At 37.6% G+C, this 19807-nt stretch overlaps 1 protein-coding gene across 1 annotated transcript in view; it reads left to right on the top strand.

The window, feature by feature from the left end:
- The window catches only part of SEPTIN7 (septin 7), a 106827-nt gene that overhangs the window by 66005 nt on the left and 21015 nt on the right, over positions 1 to 19807 (top strand). The window contains exons 3-8 of the mRNA XM_065400019.1: positions 96 to 196; positions 1109 to 1243; positions 7132 to 7249; positions 8970 to 9062; positions 14562 to 14658; positions 19010 to 19061. Of these exons, the coding sequence (XP_065256091.1) occupies positions 96 to 196; positions 1109 to 1243; positions 7132 to 7249; positions 8970 to 9062; positions 14562 to 14658; positions 19010 to 19061 (596 nt within the window). The remainder of the gene's footprint in view (positions 1 to 95; positions 197 to 1108; positions 1244 to 7131; positions 7250 to 8969; positions 9063 to 14561; positions 14659 to 19009; positions 19062 to 19807) is intronic.

Raw genomic sequence — 19807 nt, 5'->3', positions numbered from 1 at the left:
TGAGTCTGTGGGTTTTTTGCATTGAAATAAGTGACTTAAAATCATTGTTGTATTATAACTACTATATGAGAATTTAAATCCTTTTAATCTTATAGGTTGAACAGTCAAAAGTTTTAATCAAAGAAGGTGGTGTTCAGTTACTACTCACAATAGTTGACACACCAGGATTTGGAGATGCAGTGGATAATAGCAATTGGTAAGAAATTACTTTATGATCTCCCAAAGTAAATTTGAATAATATTGTCCTTGTGATCATTTAGTATCCAAACTCATTTTAAAGATGCCAATTTTTCTTTTAAATCATAAGGTTTACTTCTTTAAACTTTTATACATTTGTATTGTCAATTTCTCGATTAGCCAGAAATTTTATTTTAAAAGCTGGGTTGCCTATTGCCATTTTAATTTGATTAAAATGCTTTCAGCTTCTCTCTAACTAGCTCGAATGTGAACAGAATCTTCAGCCTTTTGTGCGTTATCAATGCTCCCAGGAAGCTGAAACTAATTATTTCTATGATGTCACAGGATTAGAATCCTTTGACATCCTGTAAAGAGTATTCCTTTAGTTACTGTTCATAAGTGTTCAGTTTAATACTATTACAGTGGATAGATGTGTTTAAAGGGCTTTTCAGTGGACATGTGGACTGTTGTCTTAAAGCTATGGTGCTATTTGTCTTTTTTTAAGAGTTGAATGGTCCTTTAAAATATTTAATCCTTTATTCTTTCCCTTTTACTTTGTGCACTCCTTAGAGTATTTTAGTTTATATTGTACTAACAATTTATATTTACTTGCAATGCACATCATTACAGTTTGAAATTCTGTTGACTATAAATTAATCTAAGTTTTCTAGGATTTAGGAATGCATTGGCTAACATTCAAGTTAAAAGTAGAGTTCTGTTATTTTAAAGTGGTTTAGAATATAATTTGTCCATCTCTCCTCCTACATTTAAGTATCTCAGTATTTTTAAACTAGATACGCTAGCAATACTGTACATACACTAACTTTGCTGAAAACAGATAAACAGTATGTGTATCTCAGAAATTGATGTTTAATGCATATGCGATATGTATAACTGGTCTTACAGGTTTTTATTTATGTACACTCTGTAGTTGGCAGCCTGTTATTGATTACATTGACAGTAAGTTTGAAGACTACCTGAATGCAGAATCTCGTGTGAATCGACGTCAGATGCCAGATAATAGGGTGCAGTGTTGTTTATACTTCATTGCTCCTTCAGGACATGGGTTAGTATCTTAATATTTTAATGTGCGTTTTCCCCCCAATTCTATCTCAAATGCACTTTCAAACTTTGGCATTCCTAAAATATGCAAAATTCCAAGTCAGGATTATTCAATTTATAGACTGCAGGCTGTTTAATTTCATGGGGTAATTTAATTTGGCTTGTCAAACACTAACAAACCAGACTTGTAATAAATCAGAATACCAAGAAATAAGATTAGTTACCAAGAAAAAAATTGTCAGTTTATCCCATTTTGTGAACATTTGTATGTTTTTCATTCCCCTAATGCCATTTCTGTATGTATTATCACACAATTTATTAAAAATTTTAACTGTAGAAGATGCTCCCAGAACTCAGCCAACAAATTTTCAACTTTCTTTTTGAACTCAAATGATAACTCAAAAGGGAGGGGAAATGTACCTATATATTCAAGTGGTTCATATTTGCCATAAATTCATACTGGGACTTAGCATGGCTTTTGTTCAGTGAGTTGAAAACTCCTGATACTGAAATTCTACTTTAATTCACAGATTTCACTATTATGCAAACTTTCATCCACTCCATCTCACTTTTAACTTGGTCAGACTTCTCTCTACTGGGGGAGAGAGAAAATTGCACTTTTGAAGTACTTGATCTTGGGCCATGTTAATCTGAAATTGGAGGTGTACAGCAATTTATTGTGGTATTACAACTTTGATTAATTTGTGAGTGACTTTCTCTGCTTGTTACATTTGTATTTTAAACTAGAAATGGAAAGCAAGGGTCACCCTGCAAAGTAGTAAACCAAGGCTAGTGGAAGCCAGGGTAGGGCTGTAGATAGGCTGCTGGGATCAGAGCTCCTGAACCAGTGCTGTCTAGCACACAGATACTCAGGGTGTGACCTGCATACTGGCAGGCTGGTTGTGAGTAGCTTAGATTGGAAGCTCCAATAGCAAAGCATTGTGAGGTACCCATGGTTACAGGGCAGGGAGTGACACAGCCCCTCACTGGTCTGGATTGCACCCCAGAATCTGACACTGCCCCAAAATACCAACTGAATCAAGAAGACTTAAGTGTACACAGGGAATATAAATTGACTGAGGTCTATTTACTATTTTTTCCCCTTTTTTTATTTATTTTAAGGATATTGCTTTGTCTGTAAAGAATATTACTCACTTCCTACCTGTTTTTTATGGTGTTACATGGTCTGATCTTGTTTCCTGGGCTCACTGTGGCCTATATAATTGTCATTGTCAAGTGAAACAAATCTGTCTGTCTATTCTGAATAAAACAAAACTCCATTTACAATGGGTAAAAATATGTGTAGAGCAGGTATCTTTTCTTTGCTCTCTTGGTTTTAAAATTCTTAAGTATTTTCATTAAATAAAAATGGAATTGAAGTGTTAGCACTTGTATGTACATGAAAAATAATCACATTAAATCCAGAAAGACTGCCCCAACTGCTGAAAAATAAACACAGGGACACCAAGCTCCTTTCACCTGAAGACCACGCACACCCTCAGCAATAGCTTGAGAAATTAAGTGAACCCGATGGCATGCCCAGTAGATTAACAAACTGGGGTGTAGTAGTCACCCAGAATTGGGATTGAGTTCCAGGATTGGATCTCTCATGGAAAACTCCCTGGAATTATCCACTCCCTTTTTATTTGAGGCTGTTAGCTCCAGTATTTCTGTTTACAACAGCCGATGACATTGTGAAATACCTCTCTGCTTCAGTATATTTTCCCCTCAGTTTTGTGTTAAATTTTGAAGCTTTTGGCCTGGACATGCTAAAATGGGCTCACATCGCCATGTTTGTGATTTTTCTTAACAAACTAATATGCATTGTTTTTGATGCTTAATGGAAGTTTTGATTTTTTTAACTATAGTTGAAAAGCTAACACTTAATTCCACATATGCAGTAGCTAGTGCTAAGTACCTTTCCACGAGAGTTTATTGGATTACAGCTTTAAATCCTTATAAATATTATTTAAAGAAATTCAGGTGCATGTAGTATTTTAAAAATTTTTAGCCTTTGCCAGCCCGTCTGGGTTCGATAGCACCGAATAAATGAGATTCCAGCATTTGTCCATGGGAACAAACAATTTCTATTTCTCATAGATTTTAAAAGTACAAGATGAGTTGAAATGTACACAGCCTTTTGCTGATTTGAATCCAGTTTCCCAGCTGCTTAAGTGAAATAAACTGAATAAATCCACTCACGGTGAACTCTTCATGCAATTGCCAGTCTTGTTAATTGTCTTGGCCCTTCAGATAATTTAATCAGCATGGAAGCTGAACAGAATTCTCAGCCCTAGGGTTTGTCCTCTAGACCAGGATTGGGTTATTTTGGTGGAAGCGGAAGCTTGTGTCGCCCTTGCTAATGTAGTATCCATTCAGTGTATAACACTAATTTTCCAGTTCTGACAATCTGTCCTGAACAGTCCTGTACTAAATTCAAGTGTGGGGGAGAAATTTAAATGAGAGGTTAGTATAAATATAAACAAAGTCAAATCTGTTGACAGTGGCTTGATCTAATCCCAGTATAAACTTTTTTTATAATGTAGCTTTTTATTGAAGTCATATCTGTACATGTTATAAATCAGAGCAGCATGTTTCCAAGATACAATCTTAGAGTATTAGTCTTGGTGTATTAGTCTTGGAGGTCTAGGTGTTTTGTCATAATGCCTCACCTCTATATTTGTCAAATACATCTTACATTTAAAATATTAGAATATCAAGCACAGAATGTAAGAAATAAATGAAAGTAACAAACTTTATTCCCTATTGATACCCAAATTGGTATTCTACTTTATCGAACAATCATTTAGGTGAAGAATGTGCCACTGTACTGTTGACATTTGACACTCAAAGTTCTTCGTTCTTTTCAGAGTATTGAATTAAATATAGGTCAGTTTCAGTTTAAATTGGGAAACATTAGAGTACATTTTAATTTAACCTTGCAATTTGTACTCTGTTCCAAATAAATAAGAGGAGAGAACTATTCAGGTGGCCTAGTGTTATCATTATTGGCAGGCAAGAGAACAGACTCTGAATTTGAGCTATTTTTCTCTAGCCTAAAGGGGGTTGACAGCACTGCTAGGTATCTCTTGGGGAAGGGGAGATAGATTCACTTCCGTTGCTCTCTTATCAAACTTAGCCCTTACACCAGAGGTCCCCAAACTATGGGCAGCATGGAGGAACATTTTGGTGGGGTGGCGGGGCCTGGGCTAGCCCCCGTGGGGGGCAGGGAGGGAGCACAACCCAGCCCCTCTCTGCTCCCAGCTCTGCTCTGGCCGTGGCCCCAGCTCTGCACCCGGCCCCAGCCTTGGCCCCTAACCAGCTCCATAACCATCCCCACTCCCAGCCTTGGCCCCTGATTGCGGCCCGGTTGAGGCTCTGCCCCCGCTCCCAGCCCCTGGCCACAGTTCTGTTCCTAGCCCTGGCCCCAGACCTGACCCCAGCTCTGGCCCCAGCCTCTCCCCCCTTAACCCTGTCCATGTTCTCCCACCTATCCTCCAGGAGAGCCGTGCCCCCTGCCCTTGACTCCAGCTTCGGTGGGGGAGGGTCGGACAAGCGTAGGGAGGGCGTGACCCTGAAAAGTTTGGGAACCACTGCCTTAGACTATGGGGTGGTCTTGACAAGTTCTGAATGGAGGTCAGGTCCATGAGAAACTGCTGCACCATGAAGTTTATTTGTACAGACGCTCCCCAGGTTACGCAAATTTTTTCGCATTTACGGAAAAAATTCCATAAACCAGAAATAGGATTTTGGAGTTGCGGAAAATTTTGCATAATATATGGGTATACGTTTCCAACTTACACAAAATTCGAGTTACGCAAGGCTTTCCGGAACAGAACGATTGCATAAGTCGGGGGGCATCTGTATAGAGATAGGAAATTGGCTTTCTTTTCAGACCATGTTCTTGATAGGTCCATCTAGCTCAGTATCCTGTCTTCTGACAGTGGCCAACACCAGAGGGAATGAACAGGTAATCATCAAGTGATCTATCCCGTCGCCCATTCTGAGCTTCTAGCAAACAGAGGCTAGGAACACCATCCCTGCCCATCTTGGCTAATAGCCGTTGGTGGACCCTATCCATGAATTTATTTAGTTCTTTTTTGAACCCTTTTATGGTCTTGGCCTTCACAACATTCTCTGGCAAAGAGTTCCACAGGTTGACTGTGCATTGTGTGAAGAAATACTTCCCTTTGTTTGTTTTAAACCTGCTGCCTATTAATTTCATTTGGTGACTCCTTGTTCTTGTGTTATGAGAAGGAATAAATAATAGTTCCTTATTTACTTTCTCCACACCCGTCGTGATTTTATAGACCTCTATCATATCCCCCCTTAGTCATCTCTTTTCCAAGCTGAAAAGTCCTAGACTTATTAATCTCTCCTAATATGGAAGCTGTTCCATACCCCTAATCATTTTTGTTGCTTTTTCTGAACCTTTCCCAATTCCAATATATCTTTTTTTGAGATGTGGCAACCACAAAGGCTGATTTACTGCATGGAGAGTCATAATCTCAAGGGTTAGGAAGTTGAAAAAGTGTGCTTAACAAGGTTAGCTGCTTCACGGGTCAGCTGCATCTGAATTTTTCTCACATTATGGTGGTTCAAAACACTTAAGTGCTTTCACAACAAACTGTATTGGGAACGTTGGGTTGTTTCACAGGATTGATGGAAGCTTTAGGACTATCCAACAAATTATCTAATTGTGCATCGCGATGGTAGGCAACATTTAAGAAGTTTCAGAGTATTTAGATTATTTAGGGCTCTTGGTTTAAAGAATGGTGGGTGGTATTAATAAATTCCTGCCATAATTAAAATAGGAAAGAATGCATGAGAATAAAGTGTAGGGAGACTGCCAATTTTTAGGGCTCTGGGGAAAAACTTGGAGCTTTCGTACAACCGAACTGCTTTACGCTGAACAGACAGAAATGCTAGACAAAGTTAGGACACTTCAGACATGGTTCACATCTCCATCACTAACAAGATCATCTTTCTATGATTGTAATCTCGATAGTGATCTTACTATCAGGCATGGAGAAACAAATAAAAATGAATTTGATATCATCCTGGTGGATACTTATCCACATTACATAATCATAGTTGGTGGTCTCCCTGTTTGAGGGGCCCAGGCTTGGATAAACAAGGATATTTCTGAAGGTCACGTCTGAAGATCTTTGGTAGTGCTATGTCAAGAAGCTTGCTTTTTATTTTAGTCAGTGCTTTGGCTTCTCAGTCTGTCAGAAGAAATAACTTGAAAATTATTTTGTAAAGAATAAAATTGAACACTTTAAAACTGAGAGACCTGGAGTTCATGCTCCAGTTAATCACTCTTCTGTAGCATTATCAAGAAACCTATAGCCCACATTACTCATTTATATAAATGTGCAGTGGTATTCCACCTTCTTGTCTCCAGAACCTACTTTCAAGCATCAAATCATTAAAGTGAACAATATGCTATTGCTACTGTTAGAGACTTGTGCAGTAACAAGTGCACTCATCCATTTTACTTCCAGTAAGTCAGCATTTCCAAAGTGCGGGCAGGACTGCCTGTCAGGTGCATATGAGCTGTACGTTTAAAGAGGTTAGCCTTAAACATGACATGAGAGTTGAAGTGGATATAATTGATTGAATTTTCCTCAAGGAGGGGAGTTCCCAAAAGAATGGGGGATGGATCATTTGATGATTACCTGTTCTGTTCGTTCCCTCTGCAGCACCTTGCATTGGCCACTGTCGAAAGACAGGATACTGGGCTAGATGGACCTTAAGTCTGACCCAGTACAGCTGTTCTTATGTTCTTAAGTTTGATAAATGCTGTGGAAAACAGAGCATATTTTTTTAGGGGATCTAATGTTCAGTGCTTAAAGAATTAAATTACAAGACCCTAATGCTGTTTTTCAGACTTAAGCCTTTGGATATTGAGTTTATGAAGCGCCTGCATGAAAAAGTCAATATCATTCCACTTATTGCCAAAGCAGACACACTTACACCTGAGGAATGCCAACAATTTAAAAAACAGGTGAGTTGAAAGATTAATATATATTTACAACATATCCTGATTTAGTGCTTTGGTTTCCATGCAGTTAATTAATTTTAATTTTTCATACAGTTAAGATTAAACCTCAAAGCAGTACCTCAAAGCTGCAAAACTGAGTAACACATATCACTAGTTTTGAATATATTGGTGGAACGATCTTATCCTTGGGGGAGAAATATTAAAAGTGCTGTAGGATTCTTGATGAGTGAAATATGTGTACTGAATTTGTGTCTTTAACAGTGAAAACATGAAAAGGAGCTTTCAAAGTTGAGATAGTTATAGAACAAAGTGTGAAATGCCTGTTTTACCAGTCTCATTGGTTATATGGAAATGTTAACAAATTAAGTGCATGAAACCATCAAGACTAAAGAGGAGCAAGTAGCTAGCTAAAGGACGTTATATGTGACACTTAATCTGAAGCTGCTTATCAGAACTCCAGTATTTAAATTTTAAAGATAGTGATATTGTTGTGATATAGGTGTGGCTGCAAAATTGTTCTCGTGTATTAGATTTGTAGAATAGGCTTAAGATTCATCTCCTCGGTGGCTACAGGGTGAATCATCGCAGTGGCATAATTTGTTCTTTTGAGGGGAGTGGGAGGAGTGGGAAAGTGAAGAGGCAAATTAATTTTTTTTGTACTGTTTCTAGTGCAAGTTTCTAGAGGATCCAGCTTCTGAAAAGACAATTTTAATAAAATAGGTAGACCGCATGGTAAAAAATTGGGTTTGGGACTATAAAGGGAATGCCATTCCCACTCTCCATGGGAGAGCGGACATGAATTCCATTTTGAGATATTTCTGTCATGTAGAACTTCATGTACAAAGATAGGAGGAAGGTGGCAGAATGTTGTTGCTTATTGTTAATAAGTATGCAGCTTGTTTAATATGTTGTATATTTTTGTTGCCATTCTTCAATTTTTTTCCTAAATCAGTCTCTTGAAAATAAAACCTTGCACTAGAGTTGCATACTAGAAACCTCTCTCAAGCTGCAAAATTATATACAAAACACTACATCCTCTAGCCACAGCAATGTCTGTTTTTAAATGTTATAGCGCTTTCCTATTCCAAAATTCTGGACAACTGAAATCAGATTTATTAAAAATAACTTTCAAATAGGTAATTTAGAAATTAGGACAGTGAGAGTCTTAATTTTTAAGACACTCAGCTGCTCTTAAATTTTCACTAACATTTTCATTTTTGTTCTGTGCTTGCCACTGGAGTCAGTCCACCTGTCACAAATTCTGCTGAGAGGGACAGGCAGGTGACACTGCTTCAAGCAGTGCCAATTCAGCTGAGCTGGAGGTGAACAGAAGTAGGAGTGACAACAGTAACTACAGTAGGAACTTGTATTATTTAACTATGCTTGAAAATCATTCAAACTTTTGTGAAGAAAGTTTTATTGAAAGAACAGGTTATTTAGATTATGTGCAATAAATGGAAAATTCCACGGTTAAATTTCAGACAAGTTTCCAAAAATTAGATTATTGGTGGATTTTCTGAGTATATTTCACCTATCTTTCACGTACACTAGCAATCATCTGAGGCATTAACTTCATTGCAAAAGTCAGTTTAAAAAGCAGAGAATTCCCCAATGCCAAACGGAGGGAGTAGAATGACCAGGTGACAGCAAGTAAATAATGCATGCTTCAGTAATAATTTTACTGATTGTTTGACTGTTAGTAACATAATGTTTTCACTTTTAGATTATGAAAGAAATCCAAGAGCACAAAATTAAAATATACGAATTTCCAGAAACAGATGATGAAGAAGAAAATAAGCTGGTTAAAAAGATAAAGGTAGATCATTTTGCAACATACTGTTCACCAATAGATAATTTCCTTTCATCATAGGGGAGAGGGAAGATCTTACCCTTTTTGAGGGCTCCCAAGACTAGCTGCTCCAAGAAGCTGTCATTAATGGTGTCTAGGAATTTTATCTCTGCATCCCATCCTGAGCCAACATGTTCTCAGACAACATGGGGATGGTTGAAAGTCACCATTATTGTTAGGTTTTCTGTTTTTGTAGCCTCTCTAATTTCCCTGTGCATTTCACAGTCACTAGTATAGTTACTGGTAGTATATTCCTACTACTATACTCTTCTTATTCAATCATGGAATTTCTATCCATAGAAATTCTGTGATAGTGTTTGATTCAATTAAGATATTTACTCTGCTGACTTTCACATATACTGCCACTTCCCAACCTACTCTGCCATTCCTATGTATTTTGTAGCCCGGTATTACTGTGTCCCATTGGTTATCATCATTGCACCAAGTTTCTGTGTTGCCTGTTATATCAATATTCTCATTTAATACCAGGCACTCAAGTTCACTCATCTTAGTATTTAGACTTCAACCATAGCATTTATAAATTTGTCAGTATTTAGTTGTCTGCCTTTATGTGATGTGATGGAATGGGACTTCTTTGTTTGACTGCTTCTCTTCAGTTCCTACCTGTATTTACCAAGTTATATCCTCTCCTCTTTATTAGAATATAGAGTATCCCCTTTAATAAATCCTCCACTACGGGATGTGTCTGTCTGAACCACATGCTCCTCTGCACCTGTGATCTTTCCCCCTGCCCTTAGTTTAAAAACGCCTCTGTGACCTCTTACATTTTACATGCCAGCAATCTGGTTCTGTGGTGGTTTAGGTGTAGCCCATCTTTCCTATGTAGGCTCCTCCTTTCGCAAAAGGTTCCCCAGGTCCTAATAAACCTAAATCTCTCCTCTGCACACCATAATCTCATCCGCTCATTGAGACCTTGCAGTTCAGCCTGTCTAAATGACTGTGTGTAGATCTGAAAGCGTTTCAGAGACTGCTACCAAGGAAGTCCTGGATTTTAATAACTCATCTAGCAGCCTAAGGCTATGGCTACACTAGAGAGCTTACAGTGTCACAGCTGAACTGATGCAGCTGCACTGCTGTAAGATCTCTTGTGTAGCTGCTCTGTGCTGATAGGAGAGAGCCCTCCTGTCAACATAATCCACCCTCAGTGGGTGACAGTAGCTCTGTCTGCAGGAGCAGCTCTCCCACTGACATAGTGCTGTGCACATTAGTGCTTATGCCAGCATAATTTATGTTGCTCAGAGTGGTGGAATATTCACACCTCTGAGCCACATAAATTTTGCTGACATAAGTGGTAGTTTAAATTTCCCTATGTCATTGGTACCTACATGTACCATGACCACCAGCTCCTCCCCAGCACTGCACACAAGTGTATCTAAATGTCTTGAGATCTATAACCTTCACACTCATCAGGCAATTCACCATGCATTTCTCCTGGTCATCATAAACCCAACTATGTTTACAATAATCAAATCCCCCATTACTATTGCCTGTCTCTTCCTAATAACGGGGGTCCCCCTCCCCTGGACAGGTATCCTCAGTGCGAGAGGATGCCATGACATCATCTGGAAGAAGGGTTCCAACTATGGGATCATTTCTCTCCACTCCAGCTTGATGTTCTCCTTCCTCAAGACTTTCATCCTCCTCAACAGCATAAGGGTTGTCAGTCTGGGATGGGACTGTTCTACTGTGTCCCGGAAAGTCTCGTCTGTGTACCACTTTGTCTCTCTGTGCCTTCAGTTCAGTCACTCTGGTTTCAAGAGCCTGTACTCTGTCTCTGAGGGCCATGAGTTGCTTGCACCAAATGCACAAACATGCCACCTGTCCAGAAGGCAGGTAAACATACATGCTGCATTCAGTGCAATATACTGGATAGCCCCCGACTCAATTACTCGACTTCTGCCTGCATTATTTTTAATCGTGCAGGGTTTTGTTTATTCTCTGTGTGTATATTTTTTTGTGTGGGCTGGTTATTGGCCTAAGTTAGAGAATATTTATTAGGTGTCTCTGGTTCTCGCACTCCCTCTCTAAACTCTCTCACAAAAGTCCCCTGTTCACTAGCTCATCTGGTCAATTACAAGCTGGCTTTTTAAACCCTCATTTTCCCTGAGTAAGCCCTGCCCCCTTGTCAAGGGATTCTAAATATAAAAGAATGGCAGGCTAGAAACTTCTAAGGAAGCTCTCAGCCTAGGCTCAGCACACAGACCAAACTATAAACTTCAATCAAGCAGGCATATGGCAAGCAAGCACACAACGAACTCACCCCAAGGGTCACATAATCACTCCTCCTTCACCTGGAGAACACTCTCTCACTGAACTCCCCTGTTTGCTGCTCCTGTTTGCTAGCTCCTCTGCTTGCGAGCTGGCTTTTTAGACCCCTGTTCTCCCTAAATTAGCCCCACCCCCTTGTCAAGGGATGCTAAAGGTAGTAGGGATCGAAGGATGATCTGGCTAGAGCCTTGTTAGGAAGCTCTTACCCTTGCTTAGCAGGCCACTAAACTCAGGCCCCCATCCCCCCCCCCCCCCCCCCCCCCAAAATAGACCACACTAGAAACTTCATTCAAGCCTGCAGATGGCAATTTTGTTGTTGGAATTAATGACCTTTTTTGGAGATCGTTTTAATGAGCTTTTGAATAATCTAACTCTTCGTTTAAAAGTAGGGCTGTCAAGTGATTTTTAAAAAATAATTGCTTTTAAACTATAATAGAATACCATTTATTTAAAATTTTTTGGATGTTTTCTACATTTTCAAATATATTGATTTCAATTTCAACACAGAATACAAAGTGTACAGTGCTCACTTTATTTATTATAAATATTTGCACTGTAAAAATAAAATAGTATTTTTCAATTCACTTAATACAAGTACTGTAGTGCAATCTCTTTATAATGAAAGTTGAACTTACAAATTTAGAATTATGCACAAAAATAACTGCATTCAAAAACAAAACAATGTAAAACTTTAGAGCCTACATGTCCACTCAGTCCTACTTCTTGTTCAGCCAATCGCTCAAACAAGTTAGTTTACGTGTGCAGGAGACAATGCTACCCGCTTCTTGTTTACAATGTCACCTGAAAGTGACAACAGGCATTCTCATGGCATTGTCATAGCCGGTGTCGCAAGAAATTGACATGCCAAATGCGCTAAAGATTCGTATGTCCCTTCATGCTTCAACCACCATTCCAGAGGACATGCGTCCATGCTCATGATACAAAGTGGTGCAGACTGACACATGTTCATTTTCTTCGTCCGAGTCAGATGCCACCAGCAGAAGGTTGATTTTTCTATTTTGGTGGTTTGGGTTCTGTAGTTTCCGCATAGGACTGTTGCTCTTTTAAGACTTCTGAAAGCATGCTCCACACCTCATCCCTCTCAGATTTTGGAAGGCACTTCTGATTCTTAAATCTTGGGTGAAGTGCTGTAGCTATCTTTTGACAAAATGCAAAGAAGGTACCAATGTGAGATTTCTAATCTGCAGTGAAAGTGTTCTTGAAATGAACAACATGCTGGGTTGTTCTGAATGATGATGATATCTGAATACAGAATCATCAAAGACTGCTATAACATGAAATATATGGCAGAATGCTGGTAAAACACAGAGCAGGAGACATACCCCCAAAAAGTTCAGTCACAAATGTAATTAATGCATTATTTTTTTATCAAGCATCATCAGCATGGAAATGTAAACAAACTTGTTTGTCTTAGCGATTGGCTGAACAAGAAGCAGGACTAAGTGGACGTGTAGGCTCTAAAGTTTTACATTGTTTTATTTTTAAGTGCAGTTATGTAACAAAAAAATTTACATTTGCCCTTTCACAATAAAGAGATTGCACTACAGTATTTTTATGGGGTGAATTGAAAAATACTGTTTAATTTTTACAGTGCAAATATTTTAATAAAAATAATATAAAGTGAGCACTGTACACTTTGTATTCTTTGGTGTAATTGAAATCAATATATTTGAAAATGTAGAAAAACATTCAAAATATTTATTTAAATTTCAATTGGTATTCTATTCTTTAACAGTGTGATTAAAACTGATTCATTGTGAGTAATTTTTTTAATCGCGATTAATTTTTTTGAGTTAATCACGTGAGTTAACTGCGATTAATCAACAACCCTACTTAAAAGTAAATTTTAGAATAAAAACTATAGTCAATATACATTTAATTAACTCTTTTATGAGAGTTTATTACCTCCTTATCCTTCCAATCCATCTCCATTGTTTGTTTCATCTACCTGTTTGATGTCCATTTGTGAACTCTGGAACAATGGCTGTATTCTATCTTGTCTGTACTGTGTGTAGCATAGTGGGTCCTTGAACCTTGTTTGGGGTTCCTGAGTGCTGCCATAATACAAATAATTTATTTAAAAGCATTTCCTGTTGAATGTAGTAACAATATCCTGTGCTAAATCCCTTATTTAAAAATATTAATCAGTGGTCAAGAACACTTCAGTAACACTCTTGTGTTTTGAACCAGTGCTGTAGAATAATTGGTAGGGTTTTTTTTTTGTTTTTTTGTTTTTTTAAATAAGGAATAAACTTGGAGGCCCAAAGCATAGGTGTGCAACAGCACAGGGTACGCTTATTACAGAGTTAAATAGAAGCACCCTCAAAGTGCGAAAAGCTCAAACTTTTAAACAATTGAAAAACCCTTGGTCCTTCTCTCATACTGCATTCCATCATATTTTGTTTCCCTCAGTCCATTTCCCCAGCTATATTTCTTTTTATTCCCAATGGTTTAACAAGGTTCTTCTTCCTAGAAAAGATGTAATATTTTTGTTTGCATTGTGTATTGAAAAGAATTGGAATGGGGAAGACCTAGGATTCTCCCAGGATAAACACAAACAGATATAGGAATTGATCTGGTGATGAGCCTTGCTAGCCTATACACTGAAAAGCAGAATAGAGGTAGGAGAGAGATGGGGTTAACTTTGTAAAATATTGCTTTCAACTAATTGACAGCTTTTCTTTTATGTAAATTTGAGTTCTGTATCAGCCAAGGCAGCCATTTTTTATCACAATCAATTCGAAAGTTATGAGTACAAGATTCAGTCAAAGCAAACATTATAGTAGCCATTAAGACTAGTGAATTACATAATCACTGTAAAGGTTGAGAAATAACCAGTGATCAAAACCCTGTACTCAGACTGGCTGACAACCCTTGTTAATCAGTACATGGGGTTGCATGCTATATGATCTATAAAATCACGGTATCAGATTTACAGACCAATCAGAATACAGAGAATTTCAAAGTTGGATAAATCTCCTGTAACTGGTACATATCAGTAATAGTACAAGCTTCCCTGAACTTTTGGTGAGCTGGATTACAGAATAATAAAACTCCACTTTGTTTTGTATCAAGTTTATACTTATGCTTTATTTCAATATCTTTAGGCAGAAGACACATTGGTATTGAAAAATCATACTTTTTTGTATCTTTTAGGACCGTTTACCTCTTGCTGTGGTAGGTAGTAATACTATCATTGAAGTCAATGGCAAGAGAGTCAGAGGAAGGCAATATCCTTGGGGTGTTGCAGAAGGTAAACTTTTCTTCAGTATTTGTCGCTTTTTTATTAATTGTAATGTAAGTGCATACTTGAGATATAAAAAAACTGCAGTCTTTGCTTCAAACACTTTAACTTACTTTAAAGTATTTGCACCTGAAAACTTAATAAAACCTGCAGATTTTGTTCAGCAGTGCTACAGTTTGTGTAAAGCATCTTTTTCCAGCCTCAGAACAAATGCAGTCTTGCCAAAGTTAAATGTTTTATAAAAGATATACTTAAGTTTTTGCTTGTGAATCATCTGTTCAAGACCCATGGAGGTATATTCCAGTGAACTGTAATTAAACTGCAGTATCTTACTTTAATTTCAATTCATACTTCATTACATAAACAAGATTATGCTTGATGTTCAGCTGTTTACTAGTGCTCATAATATTTCCACTTCAGTGTTGCAGAAATGTCCATATGGTTTATTACATAAACTATCAGTTTCCTAGTCTCTTGTTTCCAGGGGCTTTCACATTAGGGATGTTTGTTTGATCATCTAGGCTAGAATAAATACAATTTAAAATTCCTGGCAGATTATCTTATTTTCACTAGACTATAATAAATTGTTGTTTTCCCTAAAGCTGTTGACCTTAGAGTTGCATTTTCATTTAACAACCCATGTAAAGTCTAATTAAAGTTTGATATTTGCTTTTTGTACCTGTTGTAAGTGGAAATATATGTAGTTTGTTGCTTTAGTATAGATTTGAAGATAACTGGTTTTTATGAGAACCGTTATTATTTAATATTATTTGCCTGCTGCATACCATTCATTACCTCTTTGCATGCATGATAAATGTGGTATATGAAAACCCAAACACAGAGGCTTCAACAGCTGCCTTTGCGAAGGGAAGTTCTATTAAAAAAAGAACAGGAGTATTTGTGGCACCTTAGAGACTAACAAATTTATTTGAGCATAAGCTTTCATGGGCTACAGCCCACTTCATCGGATCACATGCATCCGATGAAGTGAGCTGTAGCCCACGAAAGCTTATGCTCAAATAAATTTGTTAGTCTCTAAGGTGCCACAAGTACTCCTGTTCTTTTTGCGGATACAGACTAACACGGCGGCTGCTACTCTGAAACCGGAAGTTTTATTGTATCTTTGGTTTGCATATGTATGCACCCAGCTGCAACATACGTTGGAGTGACCACCATAGATTGTTTTACATTGTATTTACCACAATAATTGTCTTATCCATACACTTTATGAAGCCAATTTTTTTTAAAGCAGCTTAACTGTGAACCAAGTTAATGCAGTACTTAACAAAACAGCACACTATGTACATATACGTTAAAGGAAGTGCTGTAGTTCTTTGAAGTGCATGTCTGACAGGAAATGGGTTTTGGTGTAGAGTATAAACCAGCTGCAGTAGAACATTGGGGGGGGGGGGGGGAGATGTTAAGGCTCTTGGTTTAGACATTTGAAATACTAAATGGTGCTACCGTTCTTTACTTTAAAAACAAACTTTTATAACTCTCATTTGAGACGTTTCCTTGATCTATCTCATGAGAATATACCACCTATTGATAGAATGATCAGAGAAATAATATTTTACTGCGAGTATGATTTCACAAGTTATATAAATGGAATGTCAAAGTAGGCATTAAAATTATTTGGAGTAAAATAACTGCGGAGTATAGATGTTGCATGAAATTGTTTTAGAGGGTCACAAGCCTTATTGCTTCTATAGGCTGAGCTCAGATAGCACACACCAGGGGCTCCTTGCATTCCTCCATTCCCCTCCACAAGCTCCATGTTTGCACCCTCCCAATGCCAGGACTCTGTGATCCCCTTTCCCATATGCCAGAGTCTCTGTCTCCCCATATGCCAGGGGCTCTGTCTCCCATGTCCCCTTCCCCATAGCATTGTCTCCCATTCTTCCCCCATTCCTCCTATTATTCTTACTACTTTTTTTTGTCTGGTGGAGAAATCATTCAGAGTCTTTCACGGTTCTTTGATCTATAAGCAAATATATTGGGTCGAGTGCATGGCCTCGATTTGCTCAGCCACTGAATATTTAAATACATACTAAATAAAGATAAAATGAGGAACTTGATGTCTTACAAAGATCATCATTGGGTTGCAATTTTGCAGAATATTCTTTTGCAGTGAACTGCTCTCAGGAAAGTTATGTTTATGGTCCTGGTTTTTTATATTGTCTGCTCAGTTGGTCTGACCACAGTGCAAGTGTAGAATTAACCTGAATCCATTAAATGTGCAGATCCAAGTGTGTGTGGGGGGGGAGTGAGCATCTATAACAACTCTAATCTGATCCACTGTTTGCTAAGGATTCTGGGACCATTAACAGTGGACACTCAGGTAGAGTGACCAGACAGCAAATGTGAAAAATCGGGACAAGGGGTGGGGGTAATAGGAACCTATATAAGGAAAAGACCCCAAAATCGGGAAGAAGTGGGTTGTAGCCCACGAAAGCTTATGCTCTAATAAATTTGTTAGTCTCTAAGGTGCCACAAGTACTCCTGTTATTTTTGAAAATCGGGACTGTCCCTATAAAATCGGGACATCTGGTCACCCTACACTCAGGTCATTATGTAGATCTGCTGGAATTCCAGTCCTCTTGGAATTCTCCCATGGTTTACATTGCCATTCCATCTATAAACACAAACTCGCCAGATATTGGATTCTGTAAATAAAGCCACACTTCAGATTCACAAGCAAAGAACTACATGTAATTTCCATTTTAGTCACTTATCAGTCTCATACACTTGAGAAGTGATGTATTGACCTACATCTTGTGGGTTAGTGTTCGTTTATATAAATGTCTATACATAGTTAACAGGCTCATGATTTTCAAACTCTGTGTAAATTAGCAATTAAGATAGAATCATCAATTCTAGCATGAAATTCAGTAGATATTTGTGTGCTTTGATTTAATTTCTCATTGGAAATCAAGAGGGCATTGGTATATTTGGGATTTTAGTAAACTGGCAAGTTTTTGAAAGGGGATTTGCTGTCAATATATTATAGTACATTTTTCTTTTACTGTAGGATTCTTTGTCAGATTACATAGTTCCTTTTTAATTTAAGAACTTTTGATTAATTGGGTGTAATTAAAGATAGATTTGGTCTTTCTGAAGTTAATATACATAATACCACGCAACATTTTAAAAACAGGATTTTCCTGATCCTGATAGACTTTGTTCTCAGGAGAGGTCACATGGTGGGTGTGATGGCACGTGGCTTGGTGTGTTGGAGCCCTATTTGGGGAAGAAGTTGGCAAATCAGGACACTGGGGACTAGGAAAATGAGTTTAGTCAGTTATGTGCTGATTTTTCTTACCCTTGCTCTCTGGCGAAGTCAACATATAGTCTTAAAGTTCCTGGATTGTTTAAATACCTTTACTCGTATGTAAATATTTTAAAGGTGATGCATAAAAGTGTGGTTTATTTGTGTCTGCTTCCAGTACTATGAAGTTCAGACATTATAACTTCGAAAAATTTACTGTTGTATCTGTTAAATTGGCAGAACTTACCTGGTATCAAATTTGATGTCACTTCACTTGTAAAATTGATTTTGTATTTTTATGTGGTAATATGGCAATCCAAAATTTGTAACATATCCTATATGGAATTTGTCTCAGATAGTACAGGGTTCAGTGGCTCTTTGCAAACCTATATATGGATGTCTGTTCCAGAATCATGATTAAATGCAGTTGGGATTATTGCTTTCTACTTGCATAGAGGCACTGTCAACTTGAAATCTAATCAATTTTTTTAAGTGTAATTTAAAGTACTACACTTGCCCCTGAATTCCCCTACCAATTTATTTTACAATCACATTTTCTTATGATATATCTTAAATATTTTTCTCTGTGTTGCACTGAGACTTCGCCATGTAGAGGAAGCTGTACATTAAACAGCCATTATTTAGTTAGTTTCATTAAGTACACATTGACATTTAGAACTCTCATCTTTCAGTTATAGTAATCTTAGGTGCTATTTGTAACAATATAGATGAAAAAATTAACACAATTTTTTTAAAGTTGGTGTCACTTTAAATTCACCTGTTTCATTTGAAAATTGTTCTTCACTTTCTGCCCTGAGCTTGTGAAATGTTACGTACCGTCCAACAGCTACTGCATTTCAGTGGTAGGTTGAGTGATGTGTCTATTAAGCTTTTTGACGTAATCTGGAATGAAAAGTGTAAAATTCTCTCTGGAAAAGAAATATGGGGGCACGTGTAGGGAAATGGGAGATTTATACATAGGAAAACATTAATGCTCAAATATATTCAATCTCAATATCTCCCTCTACCTCATGTATGGCACAAGTTTTGGTTACACTGTCTTAACATACATTTTACCTTCTTCCCTCACAGTTGAAAATGGTGAACACTGTGACTTCACAATTCTAAGGAACATGTTGATAAGGTAAGTAGTTTTATGTGGAACATTGCACACCTATTGTGAAAGGATTTCAGTTGAATATAAGAGAAGGAAACTTATGTTCTCTATCTCCTTATATTGTATATTCTTTTTTAAGGACATCTTTCACTCCTGTGCAAATGTTGAGTATTGATCTGCTTTCTATCTTAAGTAAAAGTGCAGAATATTTACTTTATAATTCCAAGACCTCTTGCTTCATCATACAAGAATAATAGTCTCATAACGTGTCATGACTTGTTCATCAATCACAATCAATGAAATGCAGCTATCTGACATAGCCTCCAGAATATATTTTTTCCTCTCTAATTGGCAATGGAAGTTTTGTCTGTCCCTTAAATATTTGAATAGGTCAAGATTGAGCTGCTAGTGCTCCTGACATTAAATAGTGTGGATTAGAACTTGCTGGACCAATAACCTTGTTTCTATCCTAACATCAATGGCAGTGAAATATGCAGGAAATGAAAATAGAAATGCAGAGGGACAAAATAGAAGCCCTCTTAGTACATAATACCTTTCAACTTTTTAAAAGTTTGCTAAACTGTAACAAACCTGTGGGGAAAGAATGGCAATAAGGAAAATTTGGATTAAAAGTGAACTTTTCTATTGCTTTTCAGTTGTTTTTTCCGATTAAAGTACAGTGTCTACGTTTTGTCACATCTGACTCAAAATATGCAACTCCTGTTCAAGTTACTAGAAATTGTGGATGTATGTGAGGGCAGACTTTGAACCAT

This window comes from Emys orbicularis, chromosome 2, assembly GCF_028017835.1.
Source record: "Emys orbicularis isolate rEmyOrb1 chromosome 2, rEmyOrb1.hap1, whole genome shotgun sequence".
In the NCBI taxonomy this organism is placed as follows: Eukaryota; Metazoa; Chordata; order Testudines; family Emydidae; genus Emys; species Emys orbicularis.
This window is presented reverse-complemented; position numbering and strand designations above follow the sequence as displayed.